Consider the following 24,114-nt stretch of genomic DNA (forward strand, 5'->3'; position numbering starts at 1 on the left):
CTTCTTTGACCAAGGTATCATTTAAAAAAATCTTAAAAAGAAAAAAAAAAAAACTTAAAAAAAAAGAGTCCTGCTGGTATACTTCACAGGGTCACCACCCCATCCTCCACACTTGATATCCGCTTTGGGTGTCCCCCTCCTTAGGAAGAGAGGGACAGACTCTGACTTGGGGTTAGGACATGGGGCTGAGGTCTGGGGTGGGGTCTGTCTGGGGTCTGCCAGAAGGACAGACACAGCCCTGGAGGTGCCCAGGGCTGGCTGGGACAAGTGGTCAACGTGAGGGAGGGAGAGAGATGGGACCAGGACAGAGACAGTCGGGGGAGGCAGGGTGGAAGCATGGGCCAGGCAGATGTCTCTCAGTCTGGGCCCTGGAAGAAAGGATGGCGAGACAGAGACAGAGAGACAGAGAGACCCAGGCTAAGGTCAGGCAGGCCGCGTCAGAAGGAAAGAAGGGAGCTTGGAGACAGACAGCCCTGGGGACAGCTAGACACAAGGAAGCAGGGATGATGCCTCTCGGTCTGACATGGACTCAGGCTTGGTCCCCGATGAGAAGGGAGACGGGAACCAGGGGGACAGACAGACACAGAGACATGAGCTGCATGGGCAACGGTAAAGGCCAGGCAGCCTGGTTCTGGAAGAAAGGAGAAGGGAGAAAAGGGAGAACTGGGACAGACAGACTGGGGCCTCTCGGTCGGACATGGACTCTGGCTTGGTCCCCAGTGACAAGGGGAAAGGAAGGAGAAGGGAGAACCAGAACCAGGGGGCTGTGGGACTCATGGAAGCCGGGTTGGGTCTCTCGCTGGCAGACCAATGCCAGGCAGCCCCAGATGGAAAGGAGGAGCAGAGAGAGACATAGAGACGATGAACAGAGAGAGAGAGAGACAGAGAGACAGAGAGAGCCTCTGTTCCTGCACTTCTACAGGTACAATGGGAGCAGGGGGCACGGATCTGAGCCGCAGCCCACCCAGGAACTCAGGCGGCCTGGCCACACCGTTTTCCCAAAACTCTGACCTGTGCTCAGGGCCCAGATTCGTCCCCTTGAGCCAAAGAACCAGGGGAGTAGTGGCATTTTTCACTACTGGGTGGCAAGAAAGATCGGCTCTAGGCCCTATACACACTACATCTCCCATGAGTACCTGGACCCGAACTTCCTTTCCAACATGGAGGCACTTCCTGTTGGTTTGCAGTCACACTATATAGCCACCAGGAGGCAATAGAGAGCGGGTCTAGGACAAACACACACACTAACTACATCTCCCATGAACACCTGGGACGCACTTCCTGTTCAAAATAGAGGCACTTCCTGTCGACTTGCACCATGACCATAGTAAATATGTGAGAAAAGTGTTTATTTATTTATCTAACTTTGTCATAGTACATTGAATGAAGTCAAGGAATGAATTTGGATGCAAGAACTCCATGAAAGCAAGTGGAATAATATTGAATACCGGCTTCAAATCCATGTTGTATGCAGTGCCCTTTCTTGTAACTCAAGGACAGTGTGGCTAGATGTGGCACTGTTCACATACAGTAAGGTAACTTCATATTAATCATTAATTAAGTACATGGCTTAAACACACAACCACAGGTCAGAATGATGGTACCCATTTCTCAATTGAGATTCCCAGTTCTCAGCATATTCATGTTTACAGTCCTGTTTGTAAGTACACATCGGTATATTACTAACATTTTTTTTATATGATGAAATACTACTTTTGTTGAGATGAAGAGTAAGATAAGTTGAATATCATCTAACATTTTCATACCATGAAAGTTTCAATAAAGCAATTTACCTTTGCGGTTCAGTATAAAATTTGAATCTGGTCTAATTAAAATAACATAACACTTTGGGACAAAGATACACATTAGCAACCCTGCACTAGAAGCCAAGATTGAGAAAACCTCCACAACCACCATGAACCTCCCGCTGGTGCTGTGGTAGACAGGGAGGAAGGTGATCCAGACACTGCAGAACACCAGCATGATGAAAGTTAGGAACTTGGCTTCATTGAATGTGTCAGGAAGATTCCTAGACAAGAAAGCCAAAGTGAAGCTCCCCAGAGCCAAGGAGCCCAAGTATCCCAGGACATCGTGGAAGGCAATGACAGAGCCTTTATTGCAAAGAATGACAATCTTCCCATGTTCAGATTGGATATCTCTGTCAATAAAGGGAGGAGATGTTACCAACCAGATTCCACAGAGAACAAGTTGGATTAGGGTACAAATGGGAATGACCAACTTAGGAGCCCCTGTTACCAACATCCCTCTCATTCTTCTTCCTGGAGTAGTGAGTTTGAAAGCCATGACCACAGTTATTGTTTTGGCCAACACTGTAGAAACAGCAACAGTGAACAATACTCCAAATGTGGTCTGCTGCAAGATGCAGGTGACCTGGTCGGGATGTCCAATGAAGAGCAGGGAACAGAGAAAGCAGAAGACTAGAGAGATGAGCAGGATGTAGCTCAGAATGCGGTTATTGGCCTTCACAATGGGAGTATCCTTGTACTTCACAAATGTGACAAGGACTAGAATTGTGATGGCCGAGAAGGACAGTGCCATGCAGTCTAGAGCCATCCCCAGTGGCTCGTCATAAGCCAGAAATGATACAGCTCTTGAGAGACAGTAGGTTTGCGCTATGTTGGCATACTTATCATCTGGACATTTCACACACTGTTCCATATCTGCTGACAAATGAAAAAGAACCCTTATAAGTTATCATAATTACATAGGTAGTAATTTTATATTCATGTTATTCCTAGGAAACATCAATAAATAATTTGCTGTTCAGCATCTATTCCATTCCTTTTTGCTGTAGGAACCACTAACTTAAGATATCTCTGTATTGAATTATGCATTGTGATGAAATGGAACGGAAAAAAATTTTATTGAACAAAACCAAAAATATGATGAATAATAATATGCATAATCTCAGATTTTTTAATTCCTCCAAACATAAATCCACTATTCACAGTCAAGGGTAGAGTGCAGACATCAGTACTGGTTCCAGTTGATTAAATGCATCATGTACTTTGTTTGCTCTGTACTTGTGCCTTGGTCTGTATCTACACATAGGAACTAGAACATACAATTCCTCGTTGAAATACTGATTGCATTTAGGAATATTTTCATTCTTGAAGCTGTACACCTCATAGACCTATGCATGTCCCTTTCATTGTTTTCCAATCTCTATCTTGCCAAATACACATTCCATGCTATATGGCAGGAAGCTTATGGATGTTCACATTTATCTCTCTTTCCTTAGCTAAGCTCTAAGCCATCTCTTGTTGCATTTTTGAAATCTTCACTCTTGTTCTAAATCTTTAAGAGTAAATATTTAATACTTTGTCCATCTAACCTCTTAAAATATATTTCATTAAACAACAACTGTTACCCTGAGCATCTGGTCTTTTTCAGAGAGTAAGCTGGGTGATAGAGGGAAAGATTATGGACTGATCAGGTGGTCAACTTTCTATGTGCAACAAATCAAAGAAAAATAAACATATGCATAGATTATTACATCTAAAATGTTTCCTTAAAACACTTTTTACAGGTTTGTCCTCCTAAACACTTTCTATACAATATAAAAGCAGTAACCATCATATTGTGAGAGAAATGCCTTGTTTAAAGAAGATATTGGAATTTATTTGCTTGGTCTAAAAGAAGTTGGCTTTATTTAACTGATTGTGCTTTCATTCATGGAGATGTTAAGTCTTCAGTTTGCATCCAGGCCATTTCATATTTCTAGTTTGGATAGAGAAGGTATTCAAATTCAGCAAATATTCTTCTGTATGCAAGAATGTACCTGTTTCATTGGAAACCTCATTTTCTGGGCACTGAACACAATCAAAGCAGCAGTCTGCTGTTTCTTTTTGATAAATTTTCCTGAATCCAGCAGTACACATCACACTACACACGGAGGAGGGAACCTGAGGCAGTGCATAAATATTATATAATAGGCATGTGAGTGTGTGTATTTCATGTATTTATCATATGAATAATGATCCATAGATTGATATATGGGGCACTAACAGAAATGGCTATGCATATTTCTCTGATAACCTCTATCACTTAACAATATCAGGCCCATTTGTATTCATATTACCCTGCAACACACTGAGTGTCACACAAAAATTACTACATCAAGTAATATTATTTTTATATCATTCAGGTTGTGTCAATTCAAAAATTGTCCTTCCTAAACTGATCAATCCAAAAAGAATGTTTAGGTGGCACAAGTTTTTCTCTCATGATTTATAAATTACAAAAAAGAATACTGTGGTGTATGGAGGGAGAATGTAGGGTAAATCAAGAAAGAGTAGTTTGATGACTATGACCAAAATATTTTATATGACTCCTATAAAATTAATGAAGTACTCCTATGTGTAAAAGAAAACCTTGAACACACTATCCCTTTCTCTCTTTCATCTGCATCTATGAGGGAGCTCCCCACCCACCCACTCCTGCCTCATCACTCTAGTTTTCCCTGTGCTGGGGCATCAAGCCTTCACAGGACCAAGGGATTCTCTTCACACTGATGCCAGATATGACAATCCTCCACGGAGGAGGGGAAATCACGATGGAAGAAAACATTTAAAATGTAAATAAATAAAAAACATTACAATATATATAAATTAAAATGAGAAAACCTTGAATCTGGAGAAACATTTATGTTAATGAATGTATGTTATACTTAATTAGGCTATAAATATGTTTACACAGAATTAAAAAAATTTCCCATGGATAATATATTTAAATTGTTTTCATTAATCATATGTACATATATATTTTACTATAAATCCATTATATATATATATATATATATATATATATATATATATATATATATATATATATATATTCCTGTATTGTAGGTAATAGGCATTTGGGTACTACTGAACATGGAATTCAGAGGCCATTGATCCATCTATGTCCAGATATACTTGAAGTTGAGCATTATCAAAACTTCATTATTATTACTTAGGATGGTCTTTTTCAAAAGTATCAATTGGTCTTAACCACAAAGTCTCATATTTTAAAATCCACATATCCTGAAAATAATTACGGTATACCCACTGATGTTCCTCCAATGGCCCATTCCAAATCACCAGATATATAAAGTTGTTGACTCTTTGGAAAACAAGGTAAATAGCTTCCTATTTTCACTTTTAATCCAAGGCCTTGTGGAAAATTACAAACGATGAAAATGTCATACTCTGTACACTGATTTTCTCTATGCTTCATGTTCACCAGTTCTCCAACAGGGTTTGTAAATACCCTGGTTTTCATCAAGGAAGACACCTAGAAGAGATTCATGCTTACAATATCAATAAAGCATATCAATAAAGGTAATGCAAAATTGACAATCCCCCAATTTCTTAATGACTTTCAGAAAAGACAGCTGTATTGAAATAAACGTGTGTAGAAAAATACAGTATACCTCATTGATAACTGAAAACTTATATATTTCAATTAATGATAGATGATAAAATGTGCTAGGAAAAAATGATTACTAGATAATAAGTAACGCATGGCATGAATGTGGGTGTGTGTGTCTGTCTCTTTATGTGAGTGTCTGTGTGATGATTCTTGTCAAAAATACTTTTTTGAAAAATGAAACAGTATATGAGAGACTGAAGGGGAAGTCTGAATCTGGAAATTGTGAAAATAAATAATTTTCATGTACATACAGAATACTCATAAAATAAACATAAACTTAGTAAAATGTGGAGTCAGTCATTTATGTTATTGTAAATTGTTAATGTAAATGGCTAAATAAAAATCACAGCACATGTGTTAATTTCTGAGAAACTATTTTTTAGCCAAACATTCCAGTCTAGTCATCACTTAAGGCTTTTATGATAAAACTCTTGGCTCCTATTCTAAATTTTGAACTCTTTTGGTGAAATGTGAGACACCTTTTCACAAAACTCACTGATATTCATAAAAATGTATTAGCTCCTATTAAATATTATATTTGTGCATGCTATTCATCCATGTAAAAGGTTTATTAGAGAGTTGAAAGAATAATCTCTGACAAATGTACAATTGTTCGTCTGGGTCCATTTAAAAGATGACATTGATATTTCTAACCATAATGGAATGTAAAACTTTACCTGCTGACAAGCAGTGAAATATCTTTTGTGTTCTGCCTTTTTCTGAGACTCTACTTGTTGAAGAGTGTATTCATGGTAGGTGTGGGCTGCAACATAAACAGCATTATACAGATTGTAAGCTTCATCACTCATGGCCATATCGTAGTTGTGCAGTGCTGTCCATTCCAATGTGTTGTTGAATGTAAAATGACCCATTTTACCTCGGTTCTTAGAGATTGAAAAATTAAAATAATTCCACTCCAATATTGTTTGAAATATATCTACTGGGTATTTGGCAGTGTTCATTGTTTGCATAAAATTCCTAAATTTAGGAATCTCCACTTTGTGGTGTGCAAAAGTTATAGTGCTTTGGAAGAAATTAAGAGTGAATTCTTTTTTATTTGTGATGACATCCCATTGTGGCGTTGTGATCCAGATTTTAAGAGCTCCTAAATCTTCCCATCTTCTAAAGCTGACTTCTAGAGTAGAGTTCATTTCACCATAAATGATAACAACCTTTGCTGAAGATGTCATAATTTGGTTATCATATATTGTAGCTCTTGTCATGTATATCTGCATGTTTTCTGGGATCACATTAACAAAAGCTAAACAGATCCCATGCATTTGGCTCTCTTCTCTTAATTCTGAGAGAAACTGAATACCCTGATCATCATCTGAGATGACCAGTCCTATCCAAGTCCATCTAAAATGAAACATCAAGGAGACCATGCCATGTGATAAATGTGTGTCCTTGGTGGCTACCTGATGGACATGGGGCAGCCGGTCATGGTCGCGTAGGTTAGGATTAAATGGTCCAAAGAAAACCTAAAGGATGTAGAAGACAGGATGAAACTTCCATTGAGGAATATTATTATTAGGATATTTGGACTCATATACATGTAACGCTACTCACCTTCCAGAACTCTAGATAAGAACAGTAAGATTGTACTATACACATCATGTATTATTCCTATTAGATTCTAGACTATTCCTGACAAGTCTAAAATTCCTAGAACACAATTTTACCTGTATGCACAGTATATCTATGAACTGATTATTTAATTTGTATATACACATACACACACCCACACACACACACACACACACACACACACACACACACATATATATATAATGTGTATGTATGTGTGTGTATTTGTGTAGCAGCACACCCACAAATGCATTATTTCCAAGTTTTCTTGTAGGCACCTGTAAATGTAATTTAATGTTCTTAACCCATTCAGTGTGAAAATTTCTTACCAGTGGCATCGAAGAATGCATTGCCAGTTTTAAGGATGTTTTCCATGATGGTCCTGTCAGACCTATGGTACATGAATGATCTAAATAACAGAAATAATTAACAAAATTCATATGTCCATATGTTTGTGTATATTCTTGATCCAGATCTCTCAATAAATTATGACAGTTTCCACCAATGATGGAGAACATCAAAGTCATGTTGGGTAAAAGATTAGGATTCTTGTTGATCTCATCAGTAGCAAAAAACATTACCAGAAGAAGCTCATATTCACTTGCTGCAATTCTACAAGAGGGCATAGTGATGATTAAGGGAGATGTTTGAAATATAAAATTTCAACTGCAGTAAAGTTTGTAATATGAGATATACTAAATTTCTGTATAAATGTCTTGAAATAAGCCTGATATATTAGGGATCTTTAGAGCCGAATACAATTTAAGAATTCATACACATTGGGCACTGTGATATGATACATTTTGTATTCGTGAAAATAAATAAACATTGTTTTATCTCTGAATGCCATCCTTGAACTAAATTACAGTCCTATTGTGTGAGACTGCTATAAAATAACCTTGGAGATGTAATTCCACAGATATATAAAAGAGCATGACTTCCACTACATATGAAATACCTAACAGATTGTCCTTATAATTTTTATTTAACTGCAATTTATACATCAATCATCTTAATATTATTGAAAACTTTGGGTATCAACTAATATATCTGTTTTTTCAACTTTTTTATTCTTATCCTTTTATCATTTATGAATATTTAATAATATCCATAACTGAGGATACTAAAATATCATTTATGAATATTTAATAATATCCATAACTGAGGATACTATGTCTAATGTTCACTACTAAGTTATTACAAAACATACAAAATACTCTTTGGGAATTAAGCATAATAAAGGAGCATAAAATTTTATATAGTGAATCATTAAGAAATATATTCAAAAGCCCTTATTAGATACCACCTGACAGTATGAGAGTATTCAAAACCCACTATATAGTTGTGTTTCTTGACAAACAATCAGCTTACTTTAAGAAGATTATCAGTGTTTCAAGTAGAGAAAATATTTTATCAGTAAGAATATTTTACATATTTCCAAATAACAAAAACTCTATGAACTTAAGGATTAAGAAAATGCTAATTTTATTCACAGGAAGAAAATTATGAATAATATGTTAGAACATGCTTTATAATTGTTTTATATGTTTTTAGATCATGCTTTTAATATATTCAAATGTTAATATCACCAATCAGGCTACTCATTTTAATATCCATTTTATTTAATTTTATTTATCCATTTCAAGATATACACAATGATACAATATACCATATGACCAGAAGGGTCTTGTACACATCAAGTTCATGTTGCCTTTTAGTGTGTTCTTACTATTTCTATCTTGTAAATGTTTTATCACATTTCTTTTAATACCTCAATCTTCCTAATACTTTGAGATCCTTTAAGTGATGTCTGAGCACAGAGAGCTTCTCTGCCCCAGCACAGTTGGCAGTTCATCTGTTATTCTCTATTGCCTCTTATCAGGAGTAAAGACACCAAACATGGTCTTTTGCTAAAATTTGTATTTTTCAATTAAGAGTTCAGCGCTAAGTTTTTCTTTCTAATCCAGAAAAGTTCATATATTTGTAATTTTAAAACTTATTTTGGCTTAAACAATTGTCATCAATGAGAATTTCCACAATTTTTGCCAATAGGTGTGGAAAAAATGCAGAATACATCAGAAATATAATTCCTACTCACCTAACACTGAAGGATAATAATGTGAAGCAACCATCACAAACAGAGTGTACAGTGCTACCAATTGAAAAATGTATTCCTTTATTCCCAAAGACATGAAAATTGAATAGGGGATGGGATGAGAGGCAAAAACATAAAAGCACAAGAAACCTTGGTTTATAAAAGAAAGAAGTAGCAGGCACATTGATTCGCTAAAAGGTAAATGATTTCAACACTCTTTTCCCGCATGATCTGCAGCCACAAATGATAACATCTCACACTTTGTTTCTCAGACATAATAGCCACATGGAGAACAGATTATTTTCCACTGAAATACAACAATTCTCCTAGACTTATCTTTTCAGACCTCAGATGTAAAGATTAAGGCCAGAATTTTCCCTATGTATCCAGGGCACATGACATAGGATGAATGGAAAGGAATTGTGAATAAATTTTACTTACTAAAAAATGTTAAGTTTATTGAGTAGTTAACAGAAATATTGACCTTGTATCTGATAGTGATAATAAGCCTAATCTGTGCCTGTGCATTTGTGTAATTGGATAAAAAGATTATTCTGGTAACAGAATATGAGATTAGCATTCTTTTTCCTTATTTAGTATCAAATTCAGAACTGCAGGATGAGACTCATTTAAAGACTATTTTTAAAGCAAAGTATATGTATATTCACAAGTATATAAGTAATGTTATATATTTAACCAGGTATAATAGATGAAAATATTCACAAATATTTCAATGAAATGATGCATGTTCATCTGTCAGAAATCAGAATTAGGTAACACTTTTTTGAAGGCATTTAGATGCATGATCATAATGAGGCATTGGCAGACAATTGAATATAGGCAGTGATGCAGTCTCTTCATATTGAGTTCTTGACAAAGGAGGGGATTGTGAATTCAAGGCAGATGAAGAGATATCTTTCAACATATATTATCCAAAAACACTCAAGAGAGAGAATCCAGACCTTCACATTGTCCAGCATTGTAAACTGGAGTATAAAATTGCACTAAAACTCTACTAAACTGTGACACATTTCGAAGTATTAAAATAGTGATTGAAATAATAATTCGTTTTCAGGGGTTCTTAAAGTTACATGGTGAGGAAGAGAACAGAACCCACAGTTTGTGTATACAGCTAAATATGTCAAATTAGTGACATTGACAAAGGAAATAAAGTTAATGACTTACCGAAAACTTAAATCTGAATTATAAAAATTATCTTCAATAGGTTTATCATGTAACCAAATGTAAAAATGACATTCCCTTTGCAAATCTCCATCATTATCTTCACTATTCTTTATCCTCCAAAAGCACCTTGGTTCAGTCAAACAACACAAGATGAGAGAAAACTTCAGAAACAAAAATGAAATAGTGAAAGTACAGAGCTTCTTCATGTCTGCTAGGATCTAAGATGGAGCTGCTGTGAAATCCGTTTCTGATGTAGAAAGACATCACACACACAGTTACACCTATGTGTCTGTATTAAGGCTACTTCTGTCTGGAGATCCACTTATTATATTCACAGTTCCTTTCCATTCCTCCTATGTCAGGCTCCCTACAGACATAGGGAAAATTCTGGCCTCAGGTTCTACATCTGAGGTCTGAAAACTTTTCATCAACATATTTTTGAAAACATGCTTTGAGATCATGTTTTCTACCCTCAGGGGCCATGACTGCATTCATGTGCATAGCGTAAATTCCAAGGACAATCTTCTCCTGCATAGTTCATACCTGACCATGTGTCAACAGCCATTATGCACAAACACAATGGATTTCATCAGAAGGTCTACACTGTGACAGAAGTTGAGAAGGTCATAAAAGTTCCATATCACTCAGATGTTGAGTATAATCATGGAACATTATGTAACACATTGTCTAGTTTAGGGAAGGGCAGTCTCACATGCAACATTGAGCCTGGAGTTGACCATGCTCTCTGTTGTTCATATACTATTGTATGCCACTCATGTTTCCAAAAACTCCTCAAACTTCCTGTGATTCCTGCCATCTGTAGAACACGTCAATATGCTAAATCCAAAAGTACCTGTATTTTAAAGATTCAACACCCATCTGGTCAAATATCAGTAACTGTGCAGACATTCACTGATATGCTGAACTTTTTCCTGATAATCAGTCCCTGGCAGTCAATGACATTTAATGAAACTTCTTTGATTGTTATATGTTCACACCTCATTAAGTAGTAGAAGCTAATTTCATATATTTTTGCTCATGGGAAAGAATTTAGGTGTCATTTAAGAGGTAGAATTTCATTGCTAATGCTGGTATATACCTCATACTTTTCATTTATTTCTACTTGGCATATGTTTTAAAATATTTCTATCTTAGATTACATTTCAATAACATAGATGTTAACTGCTAAGCTAATTTATGTAATTTGGTTAGATTGCAATGAGTGACAAAGATGAAGGATTTATTTGATTTGTTATTTTTTAAACTACCTTATATTTTTGTTCAAAATGTCCATACTGAATTCAGTGAGTCTTACATTTCATTTTTGGAATGGTTGGTATGTCACGGTCTTATAATAAAGTCCTGCTATGGAATTTATTTTACTATCGTTGTTACTATGAATAAACATTTGTTTCATTCTTTGGTTGAATTACGACTATTTCAGTGCCAATTTGTTTCAGTAAAAACCAATAGACTGGGTAAATTAAGTGTTCTGTTGTCATATTCTATAATTGTTATATACCTGGTGCTAATACCATGTCAAATTAACTGGGAAAGTGCATGGAGGCAGATCTTCACTACACTGTGACTGCTATTGAAATGCCATTCTGGACTGTAGCAGTCTTTTGGAAGTCATTTGGTGCACATGAGCAATGGACTGTGATCCATTGCATACTCATTAAAACAAGACTACAGGTCAAACATTCAGGTCTTTCATAATCTTGAATTTGTGTTTGCTCAGATTTAGAGGTGAGGCTCCATGTGCTTTTCTGCAGAGACATCCTCCATGTTGCTTGAAACAAAAATAGTATTTCTTAAAATCTCTTTTCTTTTTGCCTAAAACTCATGTTATGTACTTGATTTGGAGGCAAGAAGGCAGAGCACACATCATCGTGTCCTTCCTGATTGACAAGGCAATATTTGGTTTCTATTTTCCTTTAAGTTTTTCTCTTGGGCTATCCACTACAGTACATTTTGAGTTTATAAAACAAAGTTTTCTTCTGTTTCACAGATAATATTCATAGCTTCTTTCCAGTTGCTTATCCCTTTATTTCTTGTTGAAATCAGATATCTGATTCCATGTCATGCTATGTGTAACAGGTGATGGCCTCTATCCTATTTTCATGTCAGAGAATTGTCTTAGAAGTGTTGCTGCTGTATATTCATTAAATTCTGATGTCATTTATTATTAAACCATTCTTATCCTGTTTTTCCCCATTAATCAGATACTGATTTGTGATTCTTCAATCACTTGAAACAAGGTTTGATATGGCACAGAAATACCATTTATACAAAGCATTGAAGCACTTTTGAGTATCTGCACTCATCAATCTACATGGATTGAAGGACATCCTCTTTCATTAAAATATATGTGATAGCAAAGATGTTATTCATGAACCACAGATATTTGAAAGGCAATGGGATGCCCATTATACAACTATGCACCAACAAATATAATTTCAGTTTCTTCATTACAAATATCATCTTAGTCTAATATAATTTAAATGATTTTGTACAAAATTTAACTTATTCTAATGACCCTGGAAACTCTGAGCTACTGGTTAGTTCATATTTCGCTCCTCCAATGATACTGTGAGCTGCTTCACCTCTTTGATTCCTTCCTCTAGCTCCTCCATTGCAGACCTTGGGCTCCATCCATTGGTTGGCTGTGAGCATCCACCTCTGTATTTGTCAGACACTGGCAGAGCCTCTCAGGAGACAGCTATATCAGGCTCCTGTCAGTAATCACTTGTTGGCATCCACAATAGAGTCTGGGTTTGGTGAATTTATATGAGAAGGATCCTCAGATGGGGCAGTCTCTAGATGGTCATTCCTTCAGTCTCTGCTCTACACTTTGTATCTTCCCCATGGATATTTTGTTTCCCCTTCTAAAAGGACTGCAGTAGCCACACTTTGGACTTCTGTCTTCTTGATTTTCATGTGGTTCATGAATTGTAACTTGATTATTCCAAGCTTCTAGGTTAATATCTATTTATCAGTGAGTGCATACCATGTGTGTTCTTTTGTGACTGTGTTACCTCACTCAGGATGAGAATTTCTAGTTTCTTCCATTCAATGAGTTCATTGCTTGTAATAGTTGAGTAGTACTCCATTGTGAAAACGTACCACATTTTCTGTATCCATTCCTCTGTTGAGGGACATCTGTGTTCTTTCCAGCTCCTGGCTATTATAAATAAGGCTGTGATACACATTCTGGAGTATGTGGCCTTATAACATGTTAGAGCATTTGTTGGTTATATGACCGAGAGTGAGAATTTGTCTTAATACAACTGAGTATAATATTTTTCCTGAAGATAAAAAAAAAAACACAGTAGATGGCTAAGTTTTATGCTATTACAAATTTAGCAAGTGAATGTATAAACAACAGAAATCTCAGTTGGACTTATCAGCTGAATATGATGGAAGCAGGAAAATAGTCATAACTTTATTTGGGATGTCATGTATATATTATTTTATACCTTTCTATATTTTCATTTTAAAATATGCCATGGATAATCTTAAAGTAAGTTGTGGCGGGTATGACTCTTTCAGGAGATCTGCTTAGGCCATCCTCTGCTACATATGCAATTACAGGCACAGTTCTGGGGTGTACTGGTTAGTTCATATTGTTGTTCCTCCTATAGGGTTAGTAACCCCTTTAGCTCTTTGGTATTTTCTCTAGCTTTTTATTTAGGGGCCCTGTATTCCATCCAATAGATGACTGTGAGCATCCACTTCTATATATTTCACTGGCTAAGCCTCAGAAAAGAGAGCTATATCAGGGTCCTGTAAGAAAAATCTTGCTAGCATATGAAATAGTGTCTGGGTTTGGTGGTTGCATATGGGAAGGATCCTCAGGTGGGGCAATCTCTGGATGATCCTTTTTGTCTTTCACAGCTCCAAAATTTGTCTCTGTAACTCCTTCCTTGGGTATATTGTTTTCCATTCTAAGAAGCAACGAACTATCGACACTTTGGTCTTCCTTCATCTCGAGTTTTATATGTTTTGAAAATTGTATCTTGGATAGTCTGTTTCTGGGCTAACATCTGCTTATCAGTTAGTGCATACATATGTGTTCTTTTGTTATTGGGTTACCACACTCAGAATGATATCCTCCAGATACATCCATTTTGCCTTAAAATGTCATAAATTCATTGTTTATAATTGCTGAGTAGTACCCTATTGTGCAAATGTACCAGAATTTCTGTATCCATTCCTCTGTTGAGTGACATCTAAGTTCTTTTCAGCAACTGGCTATTATATATAATGAAATAAATATGAAAAAATAGTCTCTTATCTTCTCTCCTGCAAATGGGATGATATTGCGATGTCATCTACAACATTAATTCACTCTCTCACACAGTTTGTGTTCTCTTAGCATTCAACTAATACCAAAGTCACACATTCATTCAGATTCCAAAATAAGGTATCTGAGCTCATGTAAACTGTCATTCTGTATCAGAGTCAGAAAGGAAAACTTCCAATGTGTAGTTACACCCAAGAGTTGTGTGTGTGTTTGTGTGTGTTTGTGTTTCTGTGTGTGTATGTAAATATAACAAAAGTGCTTGTAAATTACGTAGTTATTTGTTTTATATATGTGCAGAGGGAATATAAGTGTGAGAGATCAATGTTGTAATATTTTAATATTTATCATTGAAAACTGCAAAATTAGATATAACATGCACCCATTTGCATCCTCACCTGACTGTAGGGACACTGAAATCTTGAGAATTTTTAGTAAGTAACAATAACCCTATCGCTGAATGTAAAAAGGTCTGTTCTAATCATTCTTTGATTTTTTTTTCTGGTTTATTTTCATTTCAAATGTTATCTGCCTTCTAGATTTCCCCTTTGATCACTCCCATTCCACCCTCTCATCTGCCTCCATGCCTGTTCTCCACCAAACATCCACCCACTACACTTTTCTGTGTAGCCTTGGTGTCCCGGAACTCACTTTGTAGTCCAGGGTGGCCTCGAATTCAGAAATCGGCCAGCCTCTGCCTCCTGAGTGCTGGGATTAAAGGCGTGTGCCACCACTGTCTGGCTCTCCACATGTTTTTAAGTGAGTTGTGTGTATACCTAGTGCTCACGAAGGCCAGGAGATGGTTCTTGGGTCTACAGACACCTGTAACTCAGGTTTTCTACAAGAGCAGCAAGTTTTTTGTTTTTTGTTTTGTTTTTTGTTTTTTTTCGGAAGAAGAGAAGGACAGAAACAGAGACACAGATAGAGACATATATATATATATATATATATATATATATATATATATATATATATATATATATATATATATACAGAGAGAGAGAGAGAGAGAGAGAGAGAGAGAGAGAGAGAGAGTGAGAGAGAGAGAGAGGGGGTGTACACAGAGGGAAAGAGAGACAGAGACAACGAGAGTCAGAGTTTATGCAACCTTGACTGTCCTGGAACTCACATGACTATTTTGACATCTTCTTGACTTAATTCTATTTTATAATTTGCTTAGACAGTCCTTACCCTTCTACTCCCCAATAGTCATGTCTCCCTTGGCAAAACACTTGAGATTTCCATGGCCTTGATCATAATCTAGATATATTAAACAAAATAATTATTATAAACCAAAATAAATGAAGAAAGTATAAGCTAAAAATAACTGTCAGGTTGTCTGAGGGAATTACTATGTTCTGCCAGAAATGAATTTTTCAAGGTTACTCTGGCCGTCATCAAACTTTGATGTGAGTTGGTCTTTGTGATTTTTGCCTCTAAAAATATTGTCCCCTTGAGCTTAGGTGCCGAAAAGCTCTGTGGCATGAGCCTGCTCTTTGATGCTGGCTAGTAAATGATTCACATTCATTTGGGGCATGGGCTTTGAGATAAGGTTCCATGTGGAGCCCTGCCTGTACTCGAGCCAGCTCTGCAGACCTGGCTGGCCTGAAACTCACAGAAATCCACCTGCATCTATCATCCAAGTGCTGAGTTTTTAATTAGGTATTTTCTTCATTTACATTTCCAATGATATCACAAAACTCTTCCATACCCTCACCCCCTAGTCCCCTACCCACACACTCCCACTTCTGTGCCCTGCCGTTCCCCTGTACTGAGGCATATAAAGTTTGCAAGACAAACGGGGCTCTCTTTCCACTGATGACTGACTAGGCCGTCTTCTGCTACATATGCAGATAGAGACACGAGCTCTGGGGGGTACTGGTTAGTTCATAATGTTGTTCCACCTATAGGGTTGCAGATCCCTTTAGCTCCTTGGGTACTTTCTCTAGCTCCTCCATTGGGGGCCCTGTGATCCATCCAATAGCTGACTGTGAGCATCTACTTCTGTGTTTGTTAGGCCCCGGCATAGCCTCACAAGAGACAGCTATATCAGGGTCCTTTCAGCAAATTCTTGTTAGTATATGCAGTGGTGTCAACGTTTGGAGGATGGTTATGGGATAGATTCCTGCGTATGGCAGTCTCTAGATGATCCATCCTATCGTCTCACCTCCAAACTTTATCTCTGTAACTCCTTCCATGGGTATTTTGTTCCCAATTCTAAGAAGAGGCAAAGTGTCCACACTTTGGTCTTCGTTCTTCTTGAGTTTCTTGTATTTTGCAGATTGTATCCTTTATCCTGGGTTTTCTAAGTTTCTGGACTAATATTTACTTTTCCGTGAGTAAATATCATGTGAGTTCTTTTGTGATTGTGTTACCTCACTCAGGATGATGCCCTCCAAGTCCATCCATTTGCCGAGGAATTTAATAAATTCACTCTTTTTAATAGCTAAGTAGTACTCCATTGTGTAAATATACCACATATTCTGTATCCATTTCATCTCTTGAGGGACATCTGGGTTCTTTCCAGCTCCTGGCTATTATAAATAAGGCTGCTATGAACATAGTAGAGTATGTGTCCTTTTTACCAGTTGGAACATCTTCTGGATATATGCCCAGGAGAGGTATTGCGGGATCCTCCGGTTGTACTATTTCCTATTTTCTGAGGTATCATCATACTGATGTCCAGAATGGTTGTACAAGCTTACAATCTCATCAACAATGAAGGAGTGTTCCTCTTTCTCCACATCCTCGCCAGCATCTGCTGTCACCTGAGTTTTTGATCTTAGCCATTCTGACTGGTGTGAGGTGGAATCCCAGGGTTGTTTTGATTTGCATTTCCCTGATGATTAAGGATGTTGAACATTTTTTCAGGTGCTTCTCTGCCATTCGGTATTCCTCAGGTGAGAATTCTTTGTTTAGCTCTGAGCTCCAATTTTTAATGGGGTTATTTGACTTTCTGGAGTCCACCTCCTTGAGTTGTTTATATATATTGGATATTAGTCCCCTATCTGATTTAGGATAGGTAAAGATCCTTTCCCAATCTGTTGGTGGCCTTTTTGTCTTATTGATGGTGTCTTTTGCCTTATAGAAGCTTTGCAATTTTTGAGGTTCCATTTGTCAATTCTCGATCATACAGCAGAAGGCATTGCCTTTCTATTCAGGAATTTTTCCATTGTGTCCATATTTTCGAGGCTTTTCCCCACTTTCTCCTCTATAAGTTTCACTGTCTATTATTTTATGTGGAGTTCTTTGATCCATTTATATTTGACCTTAGTACAAGGAGATAGGAATGGAACAATTTCCATTCTTCTACATGATAACTGCCAGTTGTGCCAGCACCATTTGATGAAAATGCTGTCTTTTTTCCACTGGATGATTTTAGCTCCCTTGTCAAAGATCAAGTGACCATAGGTGTGTGGGTTCATTTCTGGGTCTTCAGTTCTATCCCATTGGTCTACTTGTCTGTCGCTATACCAGTACCATGCAGATTTATCACAATTGCTCTGTAGTACAGCTTTAGATCAGGCATGGTGATTCCCCCAGAGGTTCTTTTTATCCTTGAGAAGATTTTGTGCCACCCTAGGTTTTTTATTGTTCCAGATGAATTTGAAGATTACCCTTTTTAATTCGTTGAAGAATTGAGTTGGAATTTCGATGGGGATTGCATTGAATCTGTAGATTGCTTTCAGCAAGATAGCCATTTTTACTATATGGATTCAGAAAATCCATGAGCATGGGAGATCTTTTTATCTTCTGAGACATGCTTTAATTTCTTTCTTCAGAGACTTGAAGTTCTTATCATACAGATCTTTCACTTCTTTAGTTAAAGTCACACCAAGGCATTTTATATTATTTGTGACTATTGTGAAGGGTGTTGTTTCCCTAATTTCCTTCTCAGACTGTTTATCCTTTGTGTAGAGAAAGGCCATTGACTTGTTTGAGTTAATTTTATATCCAGCTACTTAACTGAAGCTGTTTATCAGGTTTAGGTTCTCTCTGGTGGAATTTTTAGGGTTACTTATATATACTATCATATCATATGCAAAAAGTGATATTTTGAGTTCTTCCTTTCCATTTGTATCTTCTTGATCTTTTCTTTTCAATTTGGTCTGGCTAGGAATTCAAATACTATGTTCAATAGGTATGGAGAAAGTGGACAGCCTTGTCTAGTCCCTGATTTTAGAGGGATTGCTTCCAGCTCCTCACCATTTACTTTGATGTTGGTTACTGGTTAGCTGTAGATTGCTTTTATAATGTTTTGGTTGGGCCTTGAATTCCTGATCTTTCCAAGACTTTTATCATGAATGGGTGTTGGATTTTGTAAAATGCTTTCTCAGCATTTAATGAGATGATCATGTGGTGTTTGTCTTTGAGTTTGTTTATATAGTGAATTACGTTGATGGATTTCCATATATTAAACAACCCCTACATCCCTGGAATGAAGCCTACTTGGTTAGGATGGATGATAGTTTTGGTGTGTTCTTGGATTCCGTTAGCAAGAATTTTATTGAGTAATTTTGCTTCGATATTCATAAGGGAAATTGGTCTGAAGTTGTCTATTTTTGTTGGATCTTTCTGTGGTTTAGGTATCAGAGAAATTGTGGCTTCATAAAATGATTTGGGTAGAGTACCTTCTGTTTCTATTTTGTGGAATAGTTTGTGCAGAACTGGAATTAGATCTTCTTTGAAGGTCTGATAGAACTCTGCACTAAACCCATCTGGTCCTGGGCTTTTTTGGGTTGGGAGACTATTAATGACTGCTTCAATTCCTTTAGGGGTTATGGGATTGTTTTGATCGTTAACTTGATCCTGAGTAAACTTTGGTACCTGGTATCTGTCTAGAAATTTGTCCATTTTGTCCAGGTTTTCCAGTTTTGTTGAGTATAGACTTTTATAGAAGGATCTAATGGTGTTTTGGATTTCTTCATGATCTGTTGTTATGTCTCCCTTTTCATTTCTGATTTTGTTAATTAGAATGCTGTCCCTGAGTCCTCTCGTCAGTCTGGCTAAGAATTTATATTTCTTGTTGATTTTCTCAAAGAACCAGCACCTCGTTTCATTGATTCTTTGAATAGTTCTTCTTTTGTCCACATGGTTGATTTCGCCCCCAAGTTTGTTTATCTCCTGCCGTCTACTCCTCTTGGGTGAATTTGCTTCCTTTTTTTTTTTTTTTTTTTTTGAGCTTTTAGGTGTGTTGTCAAGCTGCAAGTGTATGCGCTCTATAGTTTCTTTTTGGTGGAACTCAGAGCTATGAGTTTCCCTCTTATAAATGCTTTCATTGTGTCTCATAAGTTTGAGTATGTTGTGGCTTCATTTTCATTAAACTCCAAAAAGTCCTTTTTTTCTTTCTTTATTCCTTCCTTGACCAAGGTATCATTGAGAAGAGTGTTGTTCATTTTCCACATGAATGTTGGCTTTCCATTATTTATGTTGTTTTTGAAGATGAGCATTAGTCCATTGTGGTCTGATAGGATGCATGGGACAATTTCAATATTTTTGTATCTGTTGAGGCCTGTTTTGTGACCAATTATATGGTCAGTTTTGGAGAAGGTACCATGAGGAGCTGAGACGAAGGTATATCCTTTTGTTTTATGATAAAATGTTCTGTAGATATTTCTTAAATCCATTTGTTTGATAACTTCTGTTAGTATCACTGTGTCCCTGTTTAGTTTCTGTTTCCATGATCTGTCCATTGATGAAAGTAGTGTGTTGAAGTCTCCCACTATTATTGTGTGAGGTGCAATGTGTGCTTTGAGCTTTACTAAAGTTTCTTTAATGAATGTGTCTGCCCTTGCATTTGGAGTGTAGATATTCAGAATTGAGAGTTCCTCTTGGAGGATGTTACCTTTGATGAGTATGAAATGTCCCTCCTTGTCTTTGTGTGTGTGTGTGTGTGTGTGTGTGTGTGTGTGTGTTATGATCATTTGAAAGGTTGGATTCCTGGAAAGATAATGTGTGAATTTGGTTTTGTTGTGGAATACTTTGGTCTCTCCATCTATGGTAATTGAGAGTTTGGCTGGGAATTGTAGCCTGGGCTGGAATTTGTGTTCTCTTAGTGTCTGTATAACATCTGTCCAGGCTCATCTGGCTTTCATAGTCTCTGGTGAAAAATCTGGTGTAGTTCTAATAGGCTTACCTTTATATGTTATTTGACCAATTTCCCTTACTGCTTTTAGTATTCTATCTTTATTTAGTGTATTTGTTGTTCTGATTATTATGTGTCAGGAGGAATTTCTTTTCTGGTCCAGTCTATTTGGATTTCTTTAGGCTTCTTGTATGTTCAAGGGCATCTCTTTTTTAAGTTTGGGACGTTTTATTCTATAATTTTTGAAGATATTGCTGGCCCTTTAAGTTGAAAATCTTCATTCTCATCCACTCCTATTATCCATAAGTTTAGTCTTCATATTGTGTCCTGGATTTCCTGCATGTTTTGAGTTAGGATCTTTTTGCATTTTGTATTTTCTTTGATTGTTTTGTCGATGTTCTCTATGGAATCTTCTGCAACTGAGATTCTCCATTCCATCTCTTGTATTCTGTTGCTGATGCTCTCATGTATGGTTCCAGATTTCTTTCCTAGGGTTTCTATCTCCAGCGTTGCCTCACTTTGGGTTTTCTTTATTGTGTCTACTTCCCTTTTTAGGTCTTGGATGGTTTTATTCAATTCCATCCTGTTTGGTTATGTTTTCCTGCAATTCTTTAAGGGATTTTTGTGCTTCCTCTTTAAGGCCTTCTACCTGTTTAGCAGTGTTATCCTGTATTTCTTTAAGTGAGTTATTGAAGTCTTTCTTAATGTCCTCTACCATCATCATGAGATATGTTTTTAAATCCAGGACTATATTTTCGGGTGTGTTGCAGTGCCCAGGACTAAGTGGGGTGAGAGTGCTGGGTTCTGAAGATGGTGAGTGGTCTTGCTTTCTGTTAGTAAGATTCTTACATTAGCCTTTCACCATCTGGTAATCTCTGAAGTTAGTTGTTATAGTTGTCTCTGGTTACAGCTTGTTCATCAGGTGATTATATTAGCAGACCTGGGAGGCTGGCTCTCTCCTTAGTTTCAGTGGTCAGAGTACTCTCTGCAGGCAAGCTCTCCTCTTGCAGGGAAGGTGCCTAGATATTTGGTGTTGGAAACTGCCTCCTGGCAGAAGTTGTGATCCACTCTCCAGAGGTCCTAAGGTCCCTTGGAGAGTCCTGTGGGGATCTTGGGGGTGTCCGAAGGCTCCACACCCAAGTTGGCCTGGTCCTGGCACGGATCGGAAGGGATTTGTGACCCTGGTGAGGCCGGGTTTTTTTCTTACCTAATTAATGCAGTCTCAGGTCCTGTGCAATTGGATTGGAGCACAAGTTGTGTTCCACTCACCAGAGGTCTTAAGATCCCATTGAGGGTCCTGTGGGGACCTCTGGGGTGTCCATAGACTCCACACCCAAGGTGCCCTGGTGCTGGCACGGACCAGAAGGGCCTCTCCCTACCTCTTTATGGTCTCCTTTTGCCAACCCACAATCCAATAAGAGAAAATATAAAATTTTACACTATACTAGTTTTGGACTTGCCTGCTCCTGTGTTCATGGATGGACAAATTAATGTACATGAATACTCACCATTCAGGAATTATGATTAGCAGAAAAGTTCATGAAATTCACAGTGGTACCACTTTTTGTTATTGATTACTGGGAAGTCAGACTCAAGTATGCCTACTCCAGGAATTTTCACAACACTGTTCCATGACTCACTGTGCCTGTCCCAGGACCACATCTTCCTTGCTACTTTACAGTGAGATGTAAAAACATCTTCCTTAGGACTCTCTCTTATTTCGCTAAACTCTCAATTCTCACTCTCAAGGAGGGGCCTCCATCATTTTGCAAACATAAATATGGACTTTTGAAAGCCCTAAGAGCAGTTGGTGTTGTTACAACACTGGTGACATCACAGGGGTTACCAAGAGCTTTCCAGGATACAATAGAATGTTCAGACAAGGAATTGTTTATGTCATGGGAAACGGGCTTTGACTTTCTGTTAAAGTTCTCCCTAAGTGAACAGAAGCTGAGTTGCCTATCCTGGAGACTCTCCTGGGACATAAACACTGATCACCTCCTTTTCAAAAGCCAGAGATCTCAGACCATGAGTTTTTTCGGTGTAAGTACAATGAGAAAATTATGTGAGTTATTCCCAAATGGGTTAACTAGGAAGAACTGTGACAGGATCAGAAGAGCCAGTCTATCCAATTGGTAGCAGAAGACTTGAGATGTCTCCTTTTTTCCTATGCTCTAGCCACAAAAAAATTTAAAAATAAGCAAGCAAACAAAGAAACAAACAAAAAAACTTGTTATAAAGAAATTCCAGAACCACTTACAGCAATTGGTAATTCAGGATGGGAGGGGCCTTCTCAGGAAGACCTTGCCTGGAGATGATGGCTACAGACAGAGATCAGGAAAACAAGATACCTCAGATCTGACACTCTGACCCAGATATATGAACAAAATATGCACTATATTCTTTGTGTTCCATGCTCGGTCAGCCAGATTGTAAAATACTCATTCAGCAGATACTGGCAACCAGGTGTTTATCCCAATTTGTCAATAAATGTTCAAATTCTATATGGCCAAATCAGCTCCTGTCTGTCCCTTAGCCACTTCCCATTTTTTGACTGAATTAACCACAGTATGCCACACCTGAGTGCCTTCATATGTGGTCTATATGTCTAGAATCTAAAAACACCCCTTAATTTTATGGAGATTGCAGGCCCTATTATCCAGTGAAGTGTTTTCTGAAGAGAGATAATGACCACAAAGCCTGAAAATGGACACTGATCTCTAGAGTTCTTCCTTTCTTGGGAAGATTACCCGCTAAGACCTATGGGGCCATATACTCATAAATTTCATATTAACATGGAAAACACAACTTTTCCCCTTTGGTGATTAAAATCCTAATTACAATATCAAAATTAATCATTTTATTATAAAGACTGTCACCTGCTTCTGCAGCCCACGCATTCTACTGAGCAGACTAGTCTCTGAGGGACCTGGGATGCAAGATGGTGTTCTCACCTGGTCCAGGAGTAAGGGCTCTCCCTGGAGGCCCACACTCCTCTGGTGAGGAAAGAACAGGGAGGTCTGGGTCTCTCAGCTCTTCTTCTTGGCTGAAGATGAAGGCAAGAAGGGACACTGTTCAAGAAGCTATGTTGTTTCTGCAGCTGGCCTGCTCTTCTGCACAGATTGCTCTCTGAGGGACCCATGATAGATATGGCGATCTCACCTGGTCCTGGAGTCAGAGCCCTCTCTGGAGGCCAGCTAGAGTAATTAGACAACAAAAGGGGATAACAATTGAAAAGAAAGAAGTAAAAAAAAATCGATATATTTTTTGAAAATCAATATTTGCAGATGAAATGGTAGTATATATAAGTGACCCTAAAACCTGATAAAGGGCTTCAGAGATGTAGCTGGATATAAAATTAACTCAAACAAATCAAAGGTCTTTCTCTACACAAAGGATAAACAGACTGAGAAAGAAATAGAG

General features: G+C 37.5%; 1 protein-coding gene across 7 annotated transcripts; it reads right to left on the reverse strand.

Annotated features, from left to right (window-relative positions):
* Positions 1-1,346: 1,346 nt before the first annotated feature.
* Positions 1,347-10,509, reverse strand: LOC147000039 (vomeronasal type-2 receptor 116-like). 7 transcript variants are annotated; one of them, XM_085834293.1, is made up of 6 exons: positions 10,304-10,509; positions 7,353-7,635; positions 6,114-6,917; positions 5,075-5,298; positions 3,803-3,933; positions 1,347-2,681 (listed from the first exon to the last, which is right to left on the reverse strand). In XM_085834293.1, exons 1-6 carry the CDS (start codon positions 10,507-10,509, stop codon positions 1,777-1,779), a joined length of 2,553 nt encoding a protein of 850 aa, XP_085690419.1. In that variant the 3' UTR covers positions 1,347-1,776. The 7 variants fall into 7 exon arrangements, with proteins under 7 accessions (XP_085690419.1, XP_085690420.1, XP_085690421.1 ...); XM_085834294.1 differs by having other exon boundaries at positions 3,803-3,926; positions 5,074-5,298; XM_085834295.1 differs by having other exon boundaries at positions 1,347-2,684; positions 3,803-3,926; positions 5,074-5,298.
* Between the last annotated feature and the right edge of the window lie 13,605 nt (positions 10,510-24,114).

Source organism: Mus caroli, unplaced genomic scaffold (genome assembly GCF_978045245.1).
Source record: "Mus caroli unplaced genomic scaffold, Mus_caroli_1 scaffold_22, whole genome shotgun sequence".
In the NCBI taxonomy this organism is placed as follows: Eukaryota; Metazoa; Chordata; class Mammalia; order Rodentia; family Muridae; genus Mus; species Mus caroli.

Coding starts and splice junctions, on each gene's coding strand:
- LOC147000039 (XM_085834293.1), bottom strand. CDS start 10,509: ATGAAGAAGCTCTGTACTTTCACTATTTCATTTTTGTTTCTGAAGTTT. Junction 7,636..10,303: donor AATTCAGATTTAAGTTTTCG/GTAAGTCATTAA, acceptor GCCCTCTTGTAG/AATTGCAGCAAGTGAATATG. Junction 5,299..6,113: donor ATTTCACTGCTTGTCAGCAG/GTAAAGTTTTAC, acceptor AATCTCTTCTAG/GTGTCTTCCTTGATGAAAAC.